The sequence below is a fragment of the Phocoena phocoena genome, chromosome 13, assembly GCF_963924675.1.
Source record: "Phocoena phocoena chromosome 13, mPhoPho1.1, whole genome shotgun sequence".
Taxonomy (NCBI): domain Eukaryota; kingdom Metazoa; phylum Chordata; class Mammalia; order Artiodactyla; family Phocoenidae; genus Phocoena; species Phocoena phocoena.
The window spans coordinates 47,412,253-47,427,236 of NC_089231.1; the positions used below are offsets into that span (position 1 = coordinate 47,412,253).

A 14,984-nucleotide genomic window follows, 5' to 3' on the forward strand; every position below is an offset into this window, starting at 1 on the left:
GCAAGTCTGACACAGGCTAATTAATACTGAACACAGAAATTGATAAAATACCAATAAGTTTAATTAATTACTTAATAATTAATAATAAATATATTTTTTAAATGATTGAAATTAAATAGAAAATCTCAAACATGACCAGGGTGAGGAAACCCTGTTCAATGAGTATTTAAAGCATGCTAAAGTTCTTGTGAAAACTGTAAACTTTACTAGAAAAATTTATTGTTAAGAAGTTAATTATTTTTATATTTTCGTATTTATTAGGGACAAATCCATAGGATATGCAAAGAAAAATAAATATGTACTTTTTTAAAAAGTCATATAGACCCTTTCAGTATTTTAATAGTCTATATTTCTCCATTCAAAATTTAGGACTAAGGATTTACAAATACAACTAGAAAATTAATTACCTGTATTTTGTTATTGGAGCTCCAAATTCAATTCAGTGCAACCCATTGTTGGGTACCTGTTAGGTACAAGGTACTGCGCGTATGAGCGGGCAGAGGAAGGATTGAACAAAATACAGGAAGCCTTTGACCGTGGAAATGTTGTATAATGCTGGTTCCTAAAATAGCATTATTCCAAGTAATTTCCATCTCCAGTAGTCTGCACTTTTTCCGCAGGCATGGAGGTAGATGTATGATCTCCAAATAGGTGTGTTTTCCCATCACAGCTGACCTTCACGTTTGCTTAAAGCAATACTGCCGCTCCTAGTACCTCACCTCTGTTTAATGAGAGCCATTTCCGAATGCCAACGTTGGGTTAATGGACTGAGATGGGAGAAAATCAAACGTATCTCTCCGTTTTACACCAGATTGCCTTTCTGCCTTGTGGCTTTAATCGCTCAGTTCTACTCACATCTGCCATAATAACAATTACGAGTTTTCTACCGACTTCTTACCCAGGAGGGTATGTCAGAGTATAGCAACATCTCCTGAAGAAAGAAAGGGCAAATTCTTAATCTTTTTCCAGCGTCGTAGGTAATAATTTTCCTCTGCAAACCCCCAAGGAGTACTTCTTTTGGCTTTCACACCCACCATTCCCACAGGTCTTTGGCTCTGTTCTGATTTACGAGTTTTCTTCTATCCTCTTTCATCTGGGTTAAGTTTTAATTATGTAGACAGATTGTAAAAGTCTCTTTTTTCTTGTAAACAACTATTTCTTTGTTAGTAGTAGATTTTGTTTAACTGGTTTTCTCCTATCTGAATCTTCTTGTGGACTCAGGAATTGTGCCTGTTCATTGTTTAACTGCAGCATCAACAAAAGAGAAAGCTGGCTTCCCTTAGGAGTTTTCCTTGAGGGATTCAATCTTGGAACACCTCAAATTGCAAATCTCCCTCAGGAACTGTTCTTTGTTGCATATGTTTGGAAAGCCCATAATATTTCAGTTTTGAATCAACATAAGAGCAGAGTATCACCCACCTAGTAAGCAGTATGATAATACTCTCAGTTCTTCTACTTATTTAAAAACTTCCTCTACTACCCAAATCAAGAAAGTGCTTGAAATCCTCAAAAGCACTTGTGAAAACATTAACCGTTTTCTCTTCATCAAGGGACTCAGAAGTGGATTCGAGAAAGCTCCTCAGGTAGTGCTGACAATCACTGCTCTTACTCTGGGACCTTCCGTGTATAATTAAAATATGAAGGAAAAAAATGTATTTATAATAGGTCTTTTCATTGTTGTTTTGCATGAACACTTCTACCCATTTGGTGGATTTCTTTTTTCTAATCACGAGATCATTCTGCCACATCCACATCTAATTCTGACCTCACAGGTTACCTTTGAAGCCCGACATCTGCGTGAACATTGATTTTGCCAAGTATAGCTAAATATTATCCTTTCACCAGCCTAGCAGTCTCCCACAGCATTTTTAAACTTTTACCTGGCACCTCACCAAACGCCTCTTAAAAAGGCTAAATCCGTATTCTTTCAGAAGTTTTTGAGGCATTTTTGAAGAGAAAGGAGAGAGAATTTTTAGACACAGCAGTGTATGTAATGTCCTCGCAGTGAGAAACCATTTATTCAGCTCATCCCAAGAAGGGGGGCGGTGTGGTCCGTGGCCAAGGAACAGAGCTAAGGTCTTTGACCAGCCTTAGACACAAAGCCATGACCTTGGCCTCATTAGCTGGGCTGCTAACTATGTGAGCTCACCATGCAAGCTACTGCATATTTGCACGGCTGTTCATAGGGAGCAGGGTTTCTTAACTTGGGTTGCAGTAAGTGTCTGTAAGCGTACTGATTGTTTTTTTTTTTTGCGGTACGCGGGCCTCTCACTGCTGTGGCCTCTCCCGTTGCGGAGCACAGGCTCCAGACGCGCAGGCTCAGCGTCCATGGCTCACGGGCCGAGCCGCTCCGCGGCATGTGGGATCTTCCCGGACCGGGGCACGAACCCGCTTCCCCTGCATCGGCAGGCGGACTCCCAACCACTGCGCCACCAGGGAAGCCCCAAGTGTACTCTTTAAGTTGGAGAAACCTACTACTTTTCAAGGAGAGGGAAATGAGCGATTGGACCCTTCATTTTTGAATTTTTATATATTTTTAAGACATGAAGTGGTGTTTTCCCCCTTTATCTACAAACATGTTTTTCAAAATCCCTTCCTCAACAGTCTATTCTGAGAGTCTTCTTTCCCCTCAAAGCCATTCTAAGATAACTTGAACCTGACTTTACAATATAGGAGAGCTGAAGTCTGGGATGCTTCCCCTAATTAAATGTTAGGCTGTTACTTATTAACTGTAGGATAGCACATTCCTTAGGTAAGATAAAGGCAACAATAGAAAATTGCCATTCTAGGGCCATCAACTACAGTCTCTTCTGTCTTCAGGGTGTTAAAGTTCATGGAAATCCTCAGTATTGTTGATATACTGTATATCTGTACCATATTTGGGAAGAAATGTTATCAGCAAGGTACAATGTGGATTTTTAAAAACTTCTAGGTTGCTTCACGGAACGAGCACTTAAGAGGAAAAGAAAGGATCGAAACTGTGGAAAACCAAACTATGTGGTCTTCAGAAATGAGAGATGCAGCCATCTGAAATGGTCATGAACCCCAAACAAGTCTTCCTCTCAGTGCTGATATTTGGAGTAGCAGGGCTACTCCTCTTCATGTATTTGCAAGTCTGGATTGAAGAACAGCACACAGGTAACACCTCAACTTTTTTTTCCTATTTTTAATGACAATGGTCATTTTCACTTAAATGAGCTATGGTGTTTATAGATATATACAAAGTCACAGTATTTCCAACAACACAGAGCATTAGATACAAAATAAAACCTCCAGCTCCCCAGAGAAGGGATGGTTATACATTTCTGGGGAGCATTTGCTTGGTCCCTTGGGACCACTCTTGGAATTTTTGTTATCCTGGGCAAGTGGCTCATTAGCCCTTTGGCTCAGCAAAGACTGCTTGTAGAGAATTTGTCTACTCATTTATCCTACCTTTGGTGTGTCTACTAAGCACTGAGCACAAGCCTAAAGGGAGCTGAATATATAGCAAACTCTTTTAATTCCTTTTTAATTTTTGTGTTGATACTCCAGTTGGTGTAGAAATTCTTTCATATCTTTAATATAAAGCAAGAGTTAGCAAACCTTTTCAGTAAAAAAACAGAAAATATTTTAGGCTTTGCAGGCCATGTCGTCTCTATCACAACTATTCAACTCTGCCAACGGATCACAGAAGCAGCCAAAGATTATTATGTAAACAAACGAATCAGGGTGTGTTCCAATAAAACCGTTATTTACAAAAACAGCTGGCAGGCCAGCTTTGGTCCACTGGTCGCTGCCTACTCTACTTATCTTGTATACTCATCATTCAGTTTGTAATTGCTGGATGTTGGAGGCACTCAATTACTGTTAAAATGGATTATGTTTATAATGATGCAAGGACATGTTTTAGAACATCATAGAAATATATACACATAGGTGTTGTGAAATTTGGTTGTTTTCCGTTAGTAGAAATAGCCTATGGCTTATGACTGTTAAGAAAAACAAAAATAGAACTATTCCTTAATTGTTTCCAACTGTGGCCCATTTTTAAATTATTCTAGATATAAAGCACTTAAGAATCTACGCTGAATGGACTTGAGGACACAGGGAGGGGGAAGGGTAAGCTGGGACGAAGTGAGAGAGTGGCATGGACATATATACACTACCAAATGTAAAATAGATAGCTAGTGGGAAGCAGCTGCATAGCACAGGGAGATCATCTCGGTGCTTTGTGGCCACCTAGAGGTGTGGAATAGGGAGGGTGGGAGGGAGGCGCAAGAGGGAGGAGATATGGGGATATATGTATATGTATAGCTGATTCACTTTATTATAGAGCAGAAACTAACACACCATTGTGAAGCAATTATACTCCAATAAAGATGTTTAAAAAAAAAAAAAGGAATCTACCCTGAAAGATAATTCCATACTAAGTCTTAAATAATGATGATTTTAAAAGTTGTTTCCATTTTTAAATTCCTATCCTTGCTTTAGCCTCATAGATACTTTGGAATTATTTAATTTATATGGTAACTCTTGTGAAAAGAATTTGCATATAATTATTTTCTAGAGAATATGTAACATATTGTCCAAACTTATTTTTAATTCCCATTACAGTTTATAGAAACTATAATATTTTCTGTTTTCTTTATTACTGCAATATTTTATCATACTAACTGATAATACTGAATGAAACCATCTGTGATAAAATAAATAGGCTGATTCCTTTTGCAATATAATTCCTAGCATAGATCTTGTCACATAGTAAGCCTTCAGGAGGTGTTTGTTGAACGAGTGAATAGATGAAAACCTCACTGTAGACTATAGACTGGAACGCAGCAAACAAGGAAGAATCAAAGAGATCTCATTATTGGGAGGTTTGTTAACATCATAGTCTCATAATAGATTTCCCAAGAAAAGTATCACAACAAAACTCCAATACGTAAAAGAAAATATATTCCTATATACAGACTAATGGAGAAATGTTGTGATTTAGTCCGCCGGTAAGAAACTACATGACTTCTGAGGAAACAGCCAAGTCATATGATAGCCTGACATATACAATGCAATTCACAAAATGTGTCCACAAACATCAGTAGCTACAATTGATGGAAAGCTTACTAAGTGCCAAATGTTTACATGTATTTTCTCTTACCCTGTGGACATCTCACTGGATGTGCTATTCTAAGTTTGTAGATGAGGAAACTAAGGCTCAGGTGGATGAGGAAGTTAGCCAAGGCCCCACATGAGTGGGCTGAGGTATGGAAGGAAAGCTAGGATTCAAACCCAGGTTGTATCTCTTCTGATGTCCATGCCTCTACCCTATGTATTGCTTCTATGAGGGGGAGAAGGTGAATATTATTATCCCCTAGAGCACACATGAATCAACTGATTAAACTGAAACTTTAAGTGACTTGCCAAAAGATACAAAGCTAAGCATTTTCAGGGTATGATCCATGCCCAGGTTCTCCTATGCCTCGTGAGCCCTGAAAGAGCCTCCTAACCAAAAAAGGCAGATAAGATAAACATATATGATACATGCCGTAGCATCAGTACAGACGTTTTAAAATCACTGACTTGGTAAACCTAAGCTATGTTTACAAGTTCATAAATGTATAATCTCTTCTGCAAGTTGGATTCTTTTTTTTCTAATTTTTATTTTTCTTAATTGAGTTCATAAGTTTTCCAAGTTGGGGAATTCTTTTCCTCAGTGAATATGGGCTGGTAAGACATTTACCATTTATTCTCTTAATTTTTGTGATTTGCTAGAAGTACTTTCTCTGATTCTCAATGTATCCTAAATGAATTATGTAATTTTTCACAATCTCCTCATGACCGTGAGTATAAACGTTAGAACCAGGATTCCTTTAGATAACTATTTTACTGAAGAAACATTTTATTATTCTTCAATAAGACTTCAGTCTTATTGAGTTTTGTCTTATACTAGGCTGGTGTCCTAGGTTGTAATTACGTAGTTTTCTAGGTAGACAGGTCCCTATGTATTTTATATGTGTTTCACATAACATCAGGCATTTTTAAAGGCAGTCTCTTTAAATCAGAAAATATCTGAATGTATGCTTTGATGTTAAGTTAAAAATTGGAAAATCTGAGTTTTGGACGCTTTCAAACTGTCACTCACAGAACTTTGGAAGATGTTTTGGTTCCAGAGGTCCTCTGTAAGTAGAGCAGATTTTAGAGCTTTGGGTGCTTTGATCTCATATACATTTCAGTTGTATGTAAGAACTCTTAGGTTCTTTTCATACCTTTTTTCTTTTGAGGCTTTTAAAATTCAGTAAGATACAGACTGTTTTCTATACCTCCCTAGTTTTCCTGGGCTGCTTCTTATTAAAATAAAATGCTTTAGGATTACAAACAAAAGTCTTAAGTATGCTCCGATGTGCTAGTAAAAGATTATGAATAGATAAGATCGTTTTGGAGGCAAAGAGGAAAAATGTGTCACAGAGAAATGAAATTCTATCCAATTATACAACAGTTTCATATGGGCATCCATTTCAATACCATCATCAATTAAATTATGCCTTTCTCTGCTAATTTTCAGTATGTGGTTGCATTATTATGAACTTTATTTTGTACATTTCTTTTCCCTAGTTGTTAGGAGTGCAAATTTTACATTCAGAGGAAACTTGAAAATCTCAGATCTCCTTGTTAACTCTGGACAAATCACTTAGCCTCTCTAAGCCTCGATTTTCTCATCTGTAAAATGGGGATAATAATGTCTTCCATATAGCGTAGCAGTGAGGATCAAAGGAGACAGTGCCTGCAAAGCACTTAGCATGGTGCCTGGCAAGCAGTAGTGCCCAATAAATGTGAGCTGTTATTATGATCCTGGAAATGATGCAAAGCATCTGCAGACTTGCTTTTTCTGAGTTATCCCAGTTAAGACTCAGCCACAATTCAGGAAAACAACCCCAAGCTTGTGGCTGGACTGATTAAGAGGAAAAAAGAAAAAAAAGAAGGCTCAGTTCCAGCTCTGGTTAAAATAGTTGGGAGACTCTAACTGGCACAGAGCCATCGTGTTTCACAATGTAGACACTGGACAGGGAGAGATGGGATTGAGTGGCAGAGAGGAGAGTTTGGGCCCAGGACGATCTCAGGTCTGTACAGGCTGCCCAAGGTTAGGGTACTCATTCATTCAACAGCGTTTATTGAAGACCTAACAATCGGAGGCGCCAATAGAGAACCAGATATAACCCCTGTTCTCAAGGAGACTATAGTCTCATGGATTGTAAGGGAGAAAGTGGTCTTGAGTCCAGGCCAAGGCTTTGGTACAAAAGGACAGTCCATTGTGACAGGAAGGAGATAGGCCCTTCTTTATGAGGTAAAGTAATGAGTTAAGACCAGGAGAAAGAGCCCAATCAGTTGTCAGTAATGGGACTGCTGACCAGATAAAATGTTAAAAGGAGCAGTGTAGGGGTGGGAGCAGGGTCAGCAGAGGCAGAGGACCAGATCCAAGCAGAACAGGTACCTGTCTGGGGAAGATGCAGTAATGAGGAGGGCCATCTCAGGATAAATCACAACAGTGGCTCATCTTTTTCCCCAGCTCCTGTTGAAATTTGCAATTCGGTGTTCTTTCTCTAGGTAGACTGCTAACTGCTAAACAGAACAAACACCAGAAGGTGTGGTACATAATTGTTCTGTATATGCAATAAGACAGGGTGAAGACCCCATCATGACAGAGGCAGAATCTCAGCTTTAGAAAAAAATTTAAAGATTGTCTTGTACACCACCTTTTTAAAAAAATATATAAATCCAATGACATCACTCCCCTGTTTAAAACTTTTCCGTGATAGCTAATTCCCTTTAGCAAAATCTTCTCCCTGGGCCCACGAAGCTGTGGGTGGGAGCCACCTCCTGCCCCAGAGCCTCCCCTTCATTCCCTTGCCAGTGTTCCCAGCTTTACATCGATCCTTCTACCAAACTAAGCCCTGGGCTAACTCAGCGCTCTCACAGTCTCAGAAGCTGGGATGCTTTTCCAGCTGTCACCTGTCAGGACTTAGCTCAAATGTCACCTAGTTTGATCACCCCACGATCCATCCGTCAGCCTCTCCCACCATCTTATTTATTTCTGTCGGAGAAGTGGTCATAATTAGCAATTGCCTCGTTGAATTATCTGTTGACTTACTTATTGTCTGTATCCGTTAACTGTTTTGCAACCTCCAGGAGGACAGAGATCTTGTCTGTTTCACTTATCGCAGTGTCCTCCTTCCACGTTGAATTATCTGTTGACTTACTTATTGTCTGTATCCGTTAACTGTTTTGCAACCTCCACGAGGACAGAGATCTTGTCTGTTTCACTTATCGCAGTGTCCTCGTTCCACGTTGAATTATCTGTTGACTTACTTATTGTCTGTATCCCTTAACTGTTTTGCAACCTCCACGAGGACAGAGATCTTGTCTGTTTCACTTACCGCAGTGTCCTCGTTCCACAGCGTGGAACATGTATTTGGTAGATGCTCAATAGTATCGTCGGACAGGTGCATAAAGAATGCCTCCGTAGGTTTTCCAGCATCCAGCCAAAGGATTACATAGACTATGTTTGAGTATTTATGGGGACAGTGAATCCACTACTTCCCAAGGCATCCACTCAGCTGTACAGCCACCTCCTTAGAAAGCGCCATGTATTAAGGCAGAATTCGCCTCCTTAACTTCTTCTCATCGTCCTCATTGAATCCTGGCCGGCACTGCATGAGGCTTATCCTTCCTCCATGGGCCGGCCTCATCATTTTCATGGCAAATGAAATCCCAGATTTTTTAACCATTTTATGAAGAGACAATCCTGGCCAACTCTCCTCTGAATCACTTACTTTATATTTATTCTAAAATATGATGTATTCTATTATCGTATGAAACCTATGTTAGAAATACATATATCTAATAAAATCCCCTGTCAAGTAGTGAAAAGTTATTTACACATATTTTCAAATATATAAAGTAGTGAAAATTAAACATCCCACTGAATAGCTTATTTCTTTTTTTGAGATATTCCAGAATCAAGTTTAGTCGCGGAGACACTGCTTTGGGAAAGATCCTCAGTATCCTCCTTACTTGCTGCAAATAATAATAAATCATTTTTTCTACTGAAAAAAAAATGTTTAGTCTTAACTATTACAAACTAAAATTGTTCCCTGGATTTATATACATCGTAAAAATCTATCTGACAACTTCTGAACATTATTATTCAGGACCAGTATTTTTTAGTTTTTAAATTTTTTAAAAGGAAACAAATTTATTTAAACAAAAACTAAAATACAGTTCACCCATTTCTCTCACCCTTCCACCCCCCCTACCTCTGGCAACCACCAATCTGTTCTCTGTCTCTGTGAGCTTGTTTTGTTTATTGTTTTTAGATTCCATGTATAAGAGAAATAATACAGTATTTGTCTTTCTCTGTCTTACTTATTTCACTTTATGTAATGCCTTCAAGGTCCATCCACATTGTCACAAATGACAAGATTTCATTTTTTTATCTGAATAATATTCCTTTGTGTGTATATATATATATATATATATATATATATATATATACAAATCTTCTTTATCCATTCATCTGTCAGTAAACGCTTAAGTTGTTTCCATATCTTGGGTATTGTAAATAAAGCTGCAGTGAACTTAAGAGTTCCTATATCTTTTTCGAGTTAGTGTTTTCATTTTCTTCAGATAAAAACCCAGAAGTAGAATTGCGAGATCATATGGTAATTCTCTTTGTAAGTTTTTGAGGAACCTTCATACTGTTTTCCATAGTGGCTGCACCAATTTACATTCCCACCAACAGTGCATGAGGGTTCCCTTTTCACCACATCCTCACCAATGCTTATTTCTAGTCTTTTTGATGGTAACCATTCCAACAAGTGTGAAGTGATAGCTCATTGTGGTGTTGATTTGCATTTCTCTGATGATGAATGATGTAGAGCATCTTTTCATGTACCTTTGGCCATCTGTATGTCTTCTTTGGAAAAACATCTATTCAGATCTTCTGCCCATTTTTTTTTTTTTTCTGGTACGCGGGCCTCTCACTGTTGTGGCCTCTCCCGTTGCGGAGCACAGGCTCCAGATGCGCAGGCTCAGCGGCCATGGCTCACGGGCCTAGCCGCTCCGCGGCATGTGGGATCTTCCTGGACCAGGGCACGAACCCGGGTCCCCTGCATCGGCAGGTGGACTCTCAACTACTGTGCCACCAGGGAAGCCCTTCTGCCCATTTTTAAATCAGATTGTTTGGTCTTTGCTATTGAGTTGTATGAGTTCCTTATATATTTTGGATATTAGCCCCTTATCAGATATATGATTTGCAAGTGTTTTCTTGCATTCAGTAGGTTGCCTTTTTCATTTTGTTGACAGTGTCCTTTGTCATGCAGAAGCTTTTTAGTTTGATGTAGTCCCACCTGTTTAGTTTTGCTTTTGTTGTTTTTGCTCTTGGAGTCAGATGCAAAAAATTATCTCCAAGATCTATGTCAGGGAGCTTACAGCCTATGTTTTCTTCTAAGAGTTTTATGGTTTCAGGTGTTACATTCAAGTCTTTCATCCATTTTGAGTTAATTTTTGTGTATGGTGTAAAATAGTGGTGCTGTTTCATTTTTTTGCATGTGTCTGTCCAGTTTCCCCAACACCATTTATTGAAGAGACTGTCTTGTCCCCATTATATATTCTTGGCTTCTTTGTTGTAAATTAATATGTAGGGGGTTATTTCTGGGCTCTCTATTCTATTCTGTTGATTTATGTGTCTATTTTTAATGCCAATACCATACTGTTTTAGTCACTATAGCTTTGTAATATAGCTTTGTTCCAAGTTTTTTCTTTTTTCAAGAATGCTTTGGCAGGACCAATAACGTTTTAGATATTAATTGATAGTATTTTTACATGTTTACCTTAAACAGAAACTTATTTGACTTTTCATACCTCTAATGACATTTTTTCTGATTCCTACTAGTTTATTTCTGATTTACACTAAATAAGTACTGATATCTGAGTTTAGTTTAGCATTCAACATTAGCATCTAAAGTCAATTGTTTAGCTATAAATTATCATACCTAGCATATGAAAGAATCACATAGCTATAATCCCACCTTTTCAAAACTCATTGTCACCAATCCAGGCTCTATAGGACTCTGATTCCAAAAATAGTTGTCCTGAAAAGTATGTTCATTTTGGTCAATGATGTGAACTTTCTGTAAGCCAGGGCTTTATTCAGACCTTCAATGCTGTTATCTATGGCAAGATTGCCAAAACAGATGGCTACTTTTAATTTTTTTCTTTTGCAAAAGTACAATAAACATCAATAGGCTCAGGTTATGTTTTAACCTTCTTGTGTTTGTATGAAAATGATAAGTAGTAGCTACAAGCTTCTGATTTTAGGCAAAGTAAAGCCACCTTATTGTTCTCTTGGACAGTTAATTGATTCAGGACCTCACAGACAAACTGGCCTCCATGCTTTGGTATAATATTTCTAACAAGATTCCATCTTGCTTTTTTCCAAACTAAATATATTTGTGGCCTATAAATAAGTTTTGCTTTTAGACTGGTTTGGCATAATTCTTTTCTCTTGAGCCTCTCTGATGAGAAAGTATATTCTTTTCCTCTGAAATCAGGCTGTTTTTCCTGATTTTGATGTTGCTGTATTGAAATTCTATTTTCCCCCAGGGGATCTTTGTATACCTGACCTGGAGCAAAGGCACGTATATCGTGAGGACTTTATGCTTACTGTCAATCATATCCTCAGGAAAATAAAATTGCTTTTAAAAGTCACTTGTTTGAGTTACTTCCTCTGGTTTTGATGAAGGTTGCAACCATTTTTTAATCAAATAAACACCTACTGCCTCTGCCTACCTCTGGACACCGCCATCTCCCATCTTCCTTTTACATGATTTTTCCCATCTCAGTTGACTTGGCTGTTCTCTCCTCCTGGAGCATGTTTTCCTTCACTGTTTCCATTGCTGGCTTTTCCTTATCCTTCAGAGTATAGCTTAAATATCACCTTCTCTCAACTTCTTATGTAAAGTTGATATCCTCTGATGGTTTATCTCCCAGCACCTGTTATTTATTACTTCTTAAAATTTATTTCATGGCACTTATTCTATCTGTAATCATTCTTTTTGTTTATTTACATATGCTCTACCTCTCACAATACAAGTTCCCAAGGACAGGGAACTTGTATGTTGGTCACCAATGTCCATTCAGACCCTGTCACCCACTTTCAGATCCTGATGTCAATTCTCACTTCATTATGTACTCCCAGTGCCCTCCAAATTCCATGTGTATTCTTATCCACTCAGCTACTTATAACTTTTCCCTCCCAGCGGACTCTGTTTTAACTCTCTACCCTGCCTTCTGAGTCTCCTGTCTTCCTGGGAGCTGCCCTCTGCGTATGCCCCGCACCCCAGAAGCCATACTACTAGAAATGAAGGAGTAATGGTCAAAGTTGCTTAAAATCTTCTGAATTTGAATAACGTTCAGTGGCCAAGCTTTGCTACAGAGTCGATCCAATCAATGTAGATTTTTTTAAAATCTAGTCATCAATTGAATGCATTTGTTCTCCAAACATGTTCTGAGTACAGGTAAACAACAGTGATGTTGCTTCAGCCCAGCACTCACCCTTCTTCTGGGTGCCACCCCTGCCTCTGTTTCTTTTGTTCCTCCTCTCCCACACCATCTACAGAGTGTAGCAGAAACTGCCATTTGACCATGGGACCCTTCGTTTGGTCCGTTGGCATCTGGCCAACGCTAGGCCCATCATCCATAGGACACCGCACATCACTGGTCACCATGAATTACTAGTCTAGGGAATGGGTGGCTGATTCCCTTTCTTGAAATTTTGGGAGAATGGCTCTGAGTGCCTGGACGATAAGATGCAAAACTCAGAAGCTCGAGTGGCTGTTTCCTACCACGTGGGCCAGAGCAGCTGAAGAGACCAGGCTGGAGAGAGAGCAGAAGGGCGGTTGGGAGGAGAGGAGCTGAGCTGAGGGGAGAGCCTCAGAGAGTGTTTGGGTTCCTGTATCAGCTTCTCCCAAGATTCAGGACTGTTCCTGCCTGGGGTATTTAAGGTGGCTTGTAGGGGTGGAAAAATTTCCCCTCTGCCTTTCCTGTTTCTTTGGCTGTTCTAATAAATTGACATGAGATGGATTAATAGGAGAAAAACGAAGGTAATTTCATACATATTGGAGCCCCATAAAAATATGAGACTCTAAAAGAAATAGCCAAGGCAGGAAGCTTTTACACCTTTTAGACAAAGTAACAATACATTTAGAATTGACGACATGAATTGAACATGAAGAATTGACATGACAGAAGTCTTTGGGGTTGGGGTAGTAGACTGGTAAAGAAGTAACAAGGTTTGTTTATACAGCCTTCTCTGCACCGAATTCCCTGTCTCTGGTGATAAGGATGCCTTCTGCCCCTCCTGGGACAGGGAAGGTACCTTTCACAGGGGAGATTTATTTCCTGCTTCGGGGGGACAAAGGAGGGTCAGAGGATCCTTCTCGCACCAGCTGTTTCTCAAGTACCTTTAATTCAAAATAATCAACATGCCAAAGTGACATATTTGGGGGTGACATATTCTGAACCCCTACAGGCTCAACTTGGGCTTCTGTCACCCACAGCCCAAAGAGTCCTAATAAATCCACACCAGCTCTCATACCTTCCTTCCCATCGGTAAGCAGCCATCTTTCTCAAAGTGGGGTTACTGGAGCTTAGAGGGGCCTCATAAAGAGCCCCATTAGCTTTATTCATCTCTTAGAGTAGGGTAAGGGGCAAAGGGCACAGACCAATCCTCCTTCACTGTTATTGATTTATCTCACACCGTGGACCACAGGGTGCTGTCTTGCTTACTGTTGTGCCCCTAGCACAGTACCTGGCAAGCAGTAGACACTCACTAGATCTTTGCTGAATGAGTCCATCCACACGAAAATCCGGACTCAGCTAAGCTAAGAAGGCGCGTGAGGCTGGTGCTCAACGCTGGGTTTTCCAGAGGTTACAGTGTTTGGTTTGCAGGCCATTTTCTCCAGGGATATCCTGAAATGTCTTCCTTGAAGTTAGGGATGTGCTACCGGGCGAGGCTTAGTTTTTCCTTTTGCTGTGTTTTGTTTCTAATAAAGGCTGGGTCATCCTTTAGCAGACACGTTGTTAGGAAAAGTCGAAAACTGAGGGAGGAGTTGTATAGGATGTCTTTTTAAGGTCTCTTATAATGTTAAATTCCCTGTGGCTATCATTTTGTGTCTGAAAGAGGTATTAACAAATAAACTTGGGCTCAGAAGTGCTCCCTTTTGGAGGTGGTATTCCGTAGTGGGAAGCTCTGGGCTCTAGTTTCTAGCCTGTTTTGTGTCCTTGAGCAAGTTGATTAATCTCTCCAGATTCTCGTATCTTTTCTCCTCTGATCAACCTCCATACCTTCTTCCTTGTTCTCCTCAGGTAACCACCATCCTAAATGTGATCTTTATCACTACATTCCTGTGTGTGTCTCTATAATTTTTTAACACTTACGTATATTCCTTTTTCATATTTTTAGCCTTACATAAAAGGTGTCTATCTGTATATACCCTTTTGCAAACTTACTTTTTCAGTCAACATTAGGTTTTTGAGATTTATTTATATTGCTATATATAGCTTGATTTCATTCACCTAAGTGCCGTGTAATATTTTTTGTCCATTCTTCAATTGATGTACATTAAAGTTGCTTCTAATTTTTTGCTATCACTCACAACCCCGTTGAGTACATTCCTGTATAATACCATTGTTCACATATTTGAGAATTTCTATATGGTCAAATTTCATGTTTTCCAAAATCACATCATCTTCAAGATTCTATGACTTTGTATTATATCTTCTCTTCTGCTTTCACAAATCAAAATGAGGACTTCTTACAACACTGCAGATGTTTAATGATAATCCTTATAAAATGGATACAGAAATATTTATTTGGACACACAGGTTTCCATTCAGAATTATGAATGGAAGGATACAAATATAAGGCACGGAACCGGCACTCACAGTGCTGCCTG

General features: G+C 39.1%; 1 protein-coding gene across 1 annotated transcript in view; it reads left to right on the forward strand.

The window, feature by feature from the left end:
* Positions 1–3,017: 3,017 nt before the first annotated feature.
* Positions 3,018–14,984, forward strand: part of CHST9 (carbohydrate sulfotransferase 9) — a 206,753-nt gene continuing 194,786 nt past the window's right edge. Inside the window, exon 1 of the mRNA XM_065890172.1 lies at positions 3,018–3,138. Coding sequence (XP_065746244.1) covers positions 3,018–3,138 — 121 coding nt within the window. The remainder of the gene's footprint in view (positions 3,139–14,984) is intronic.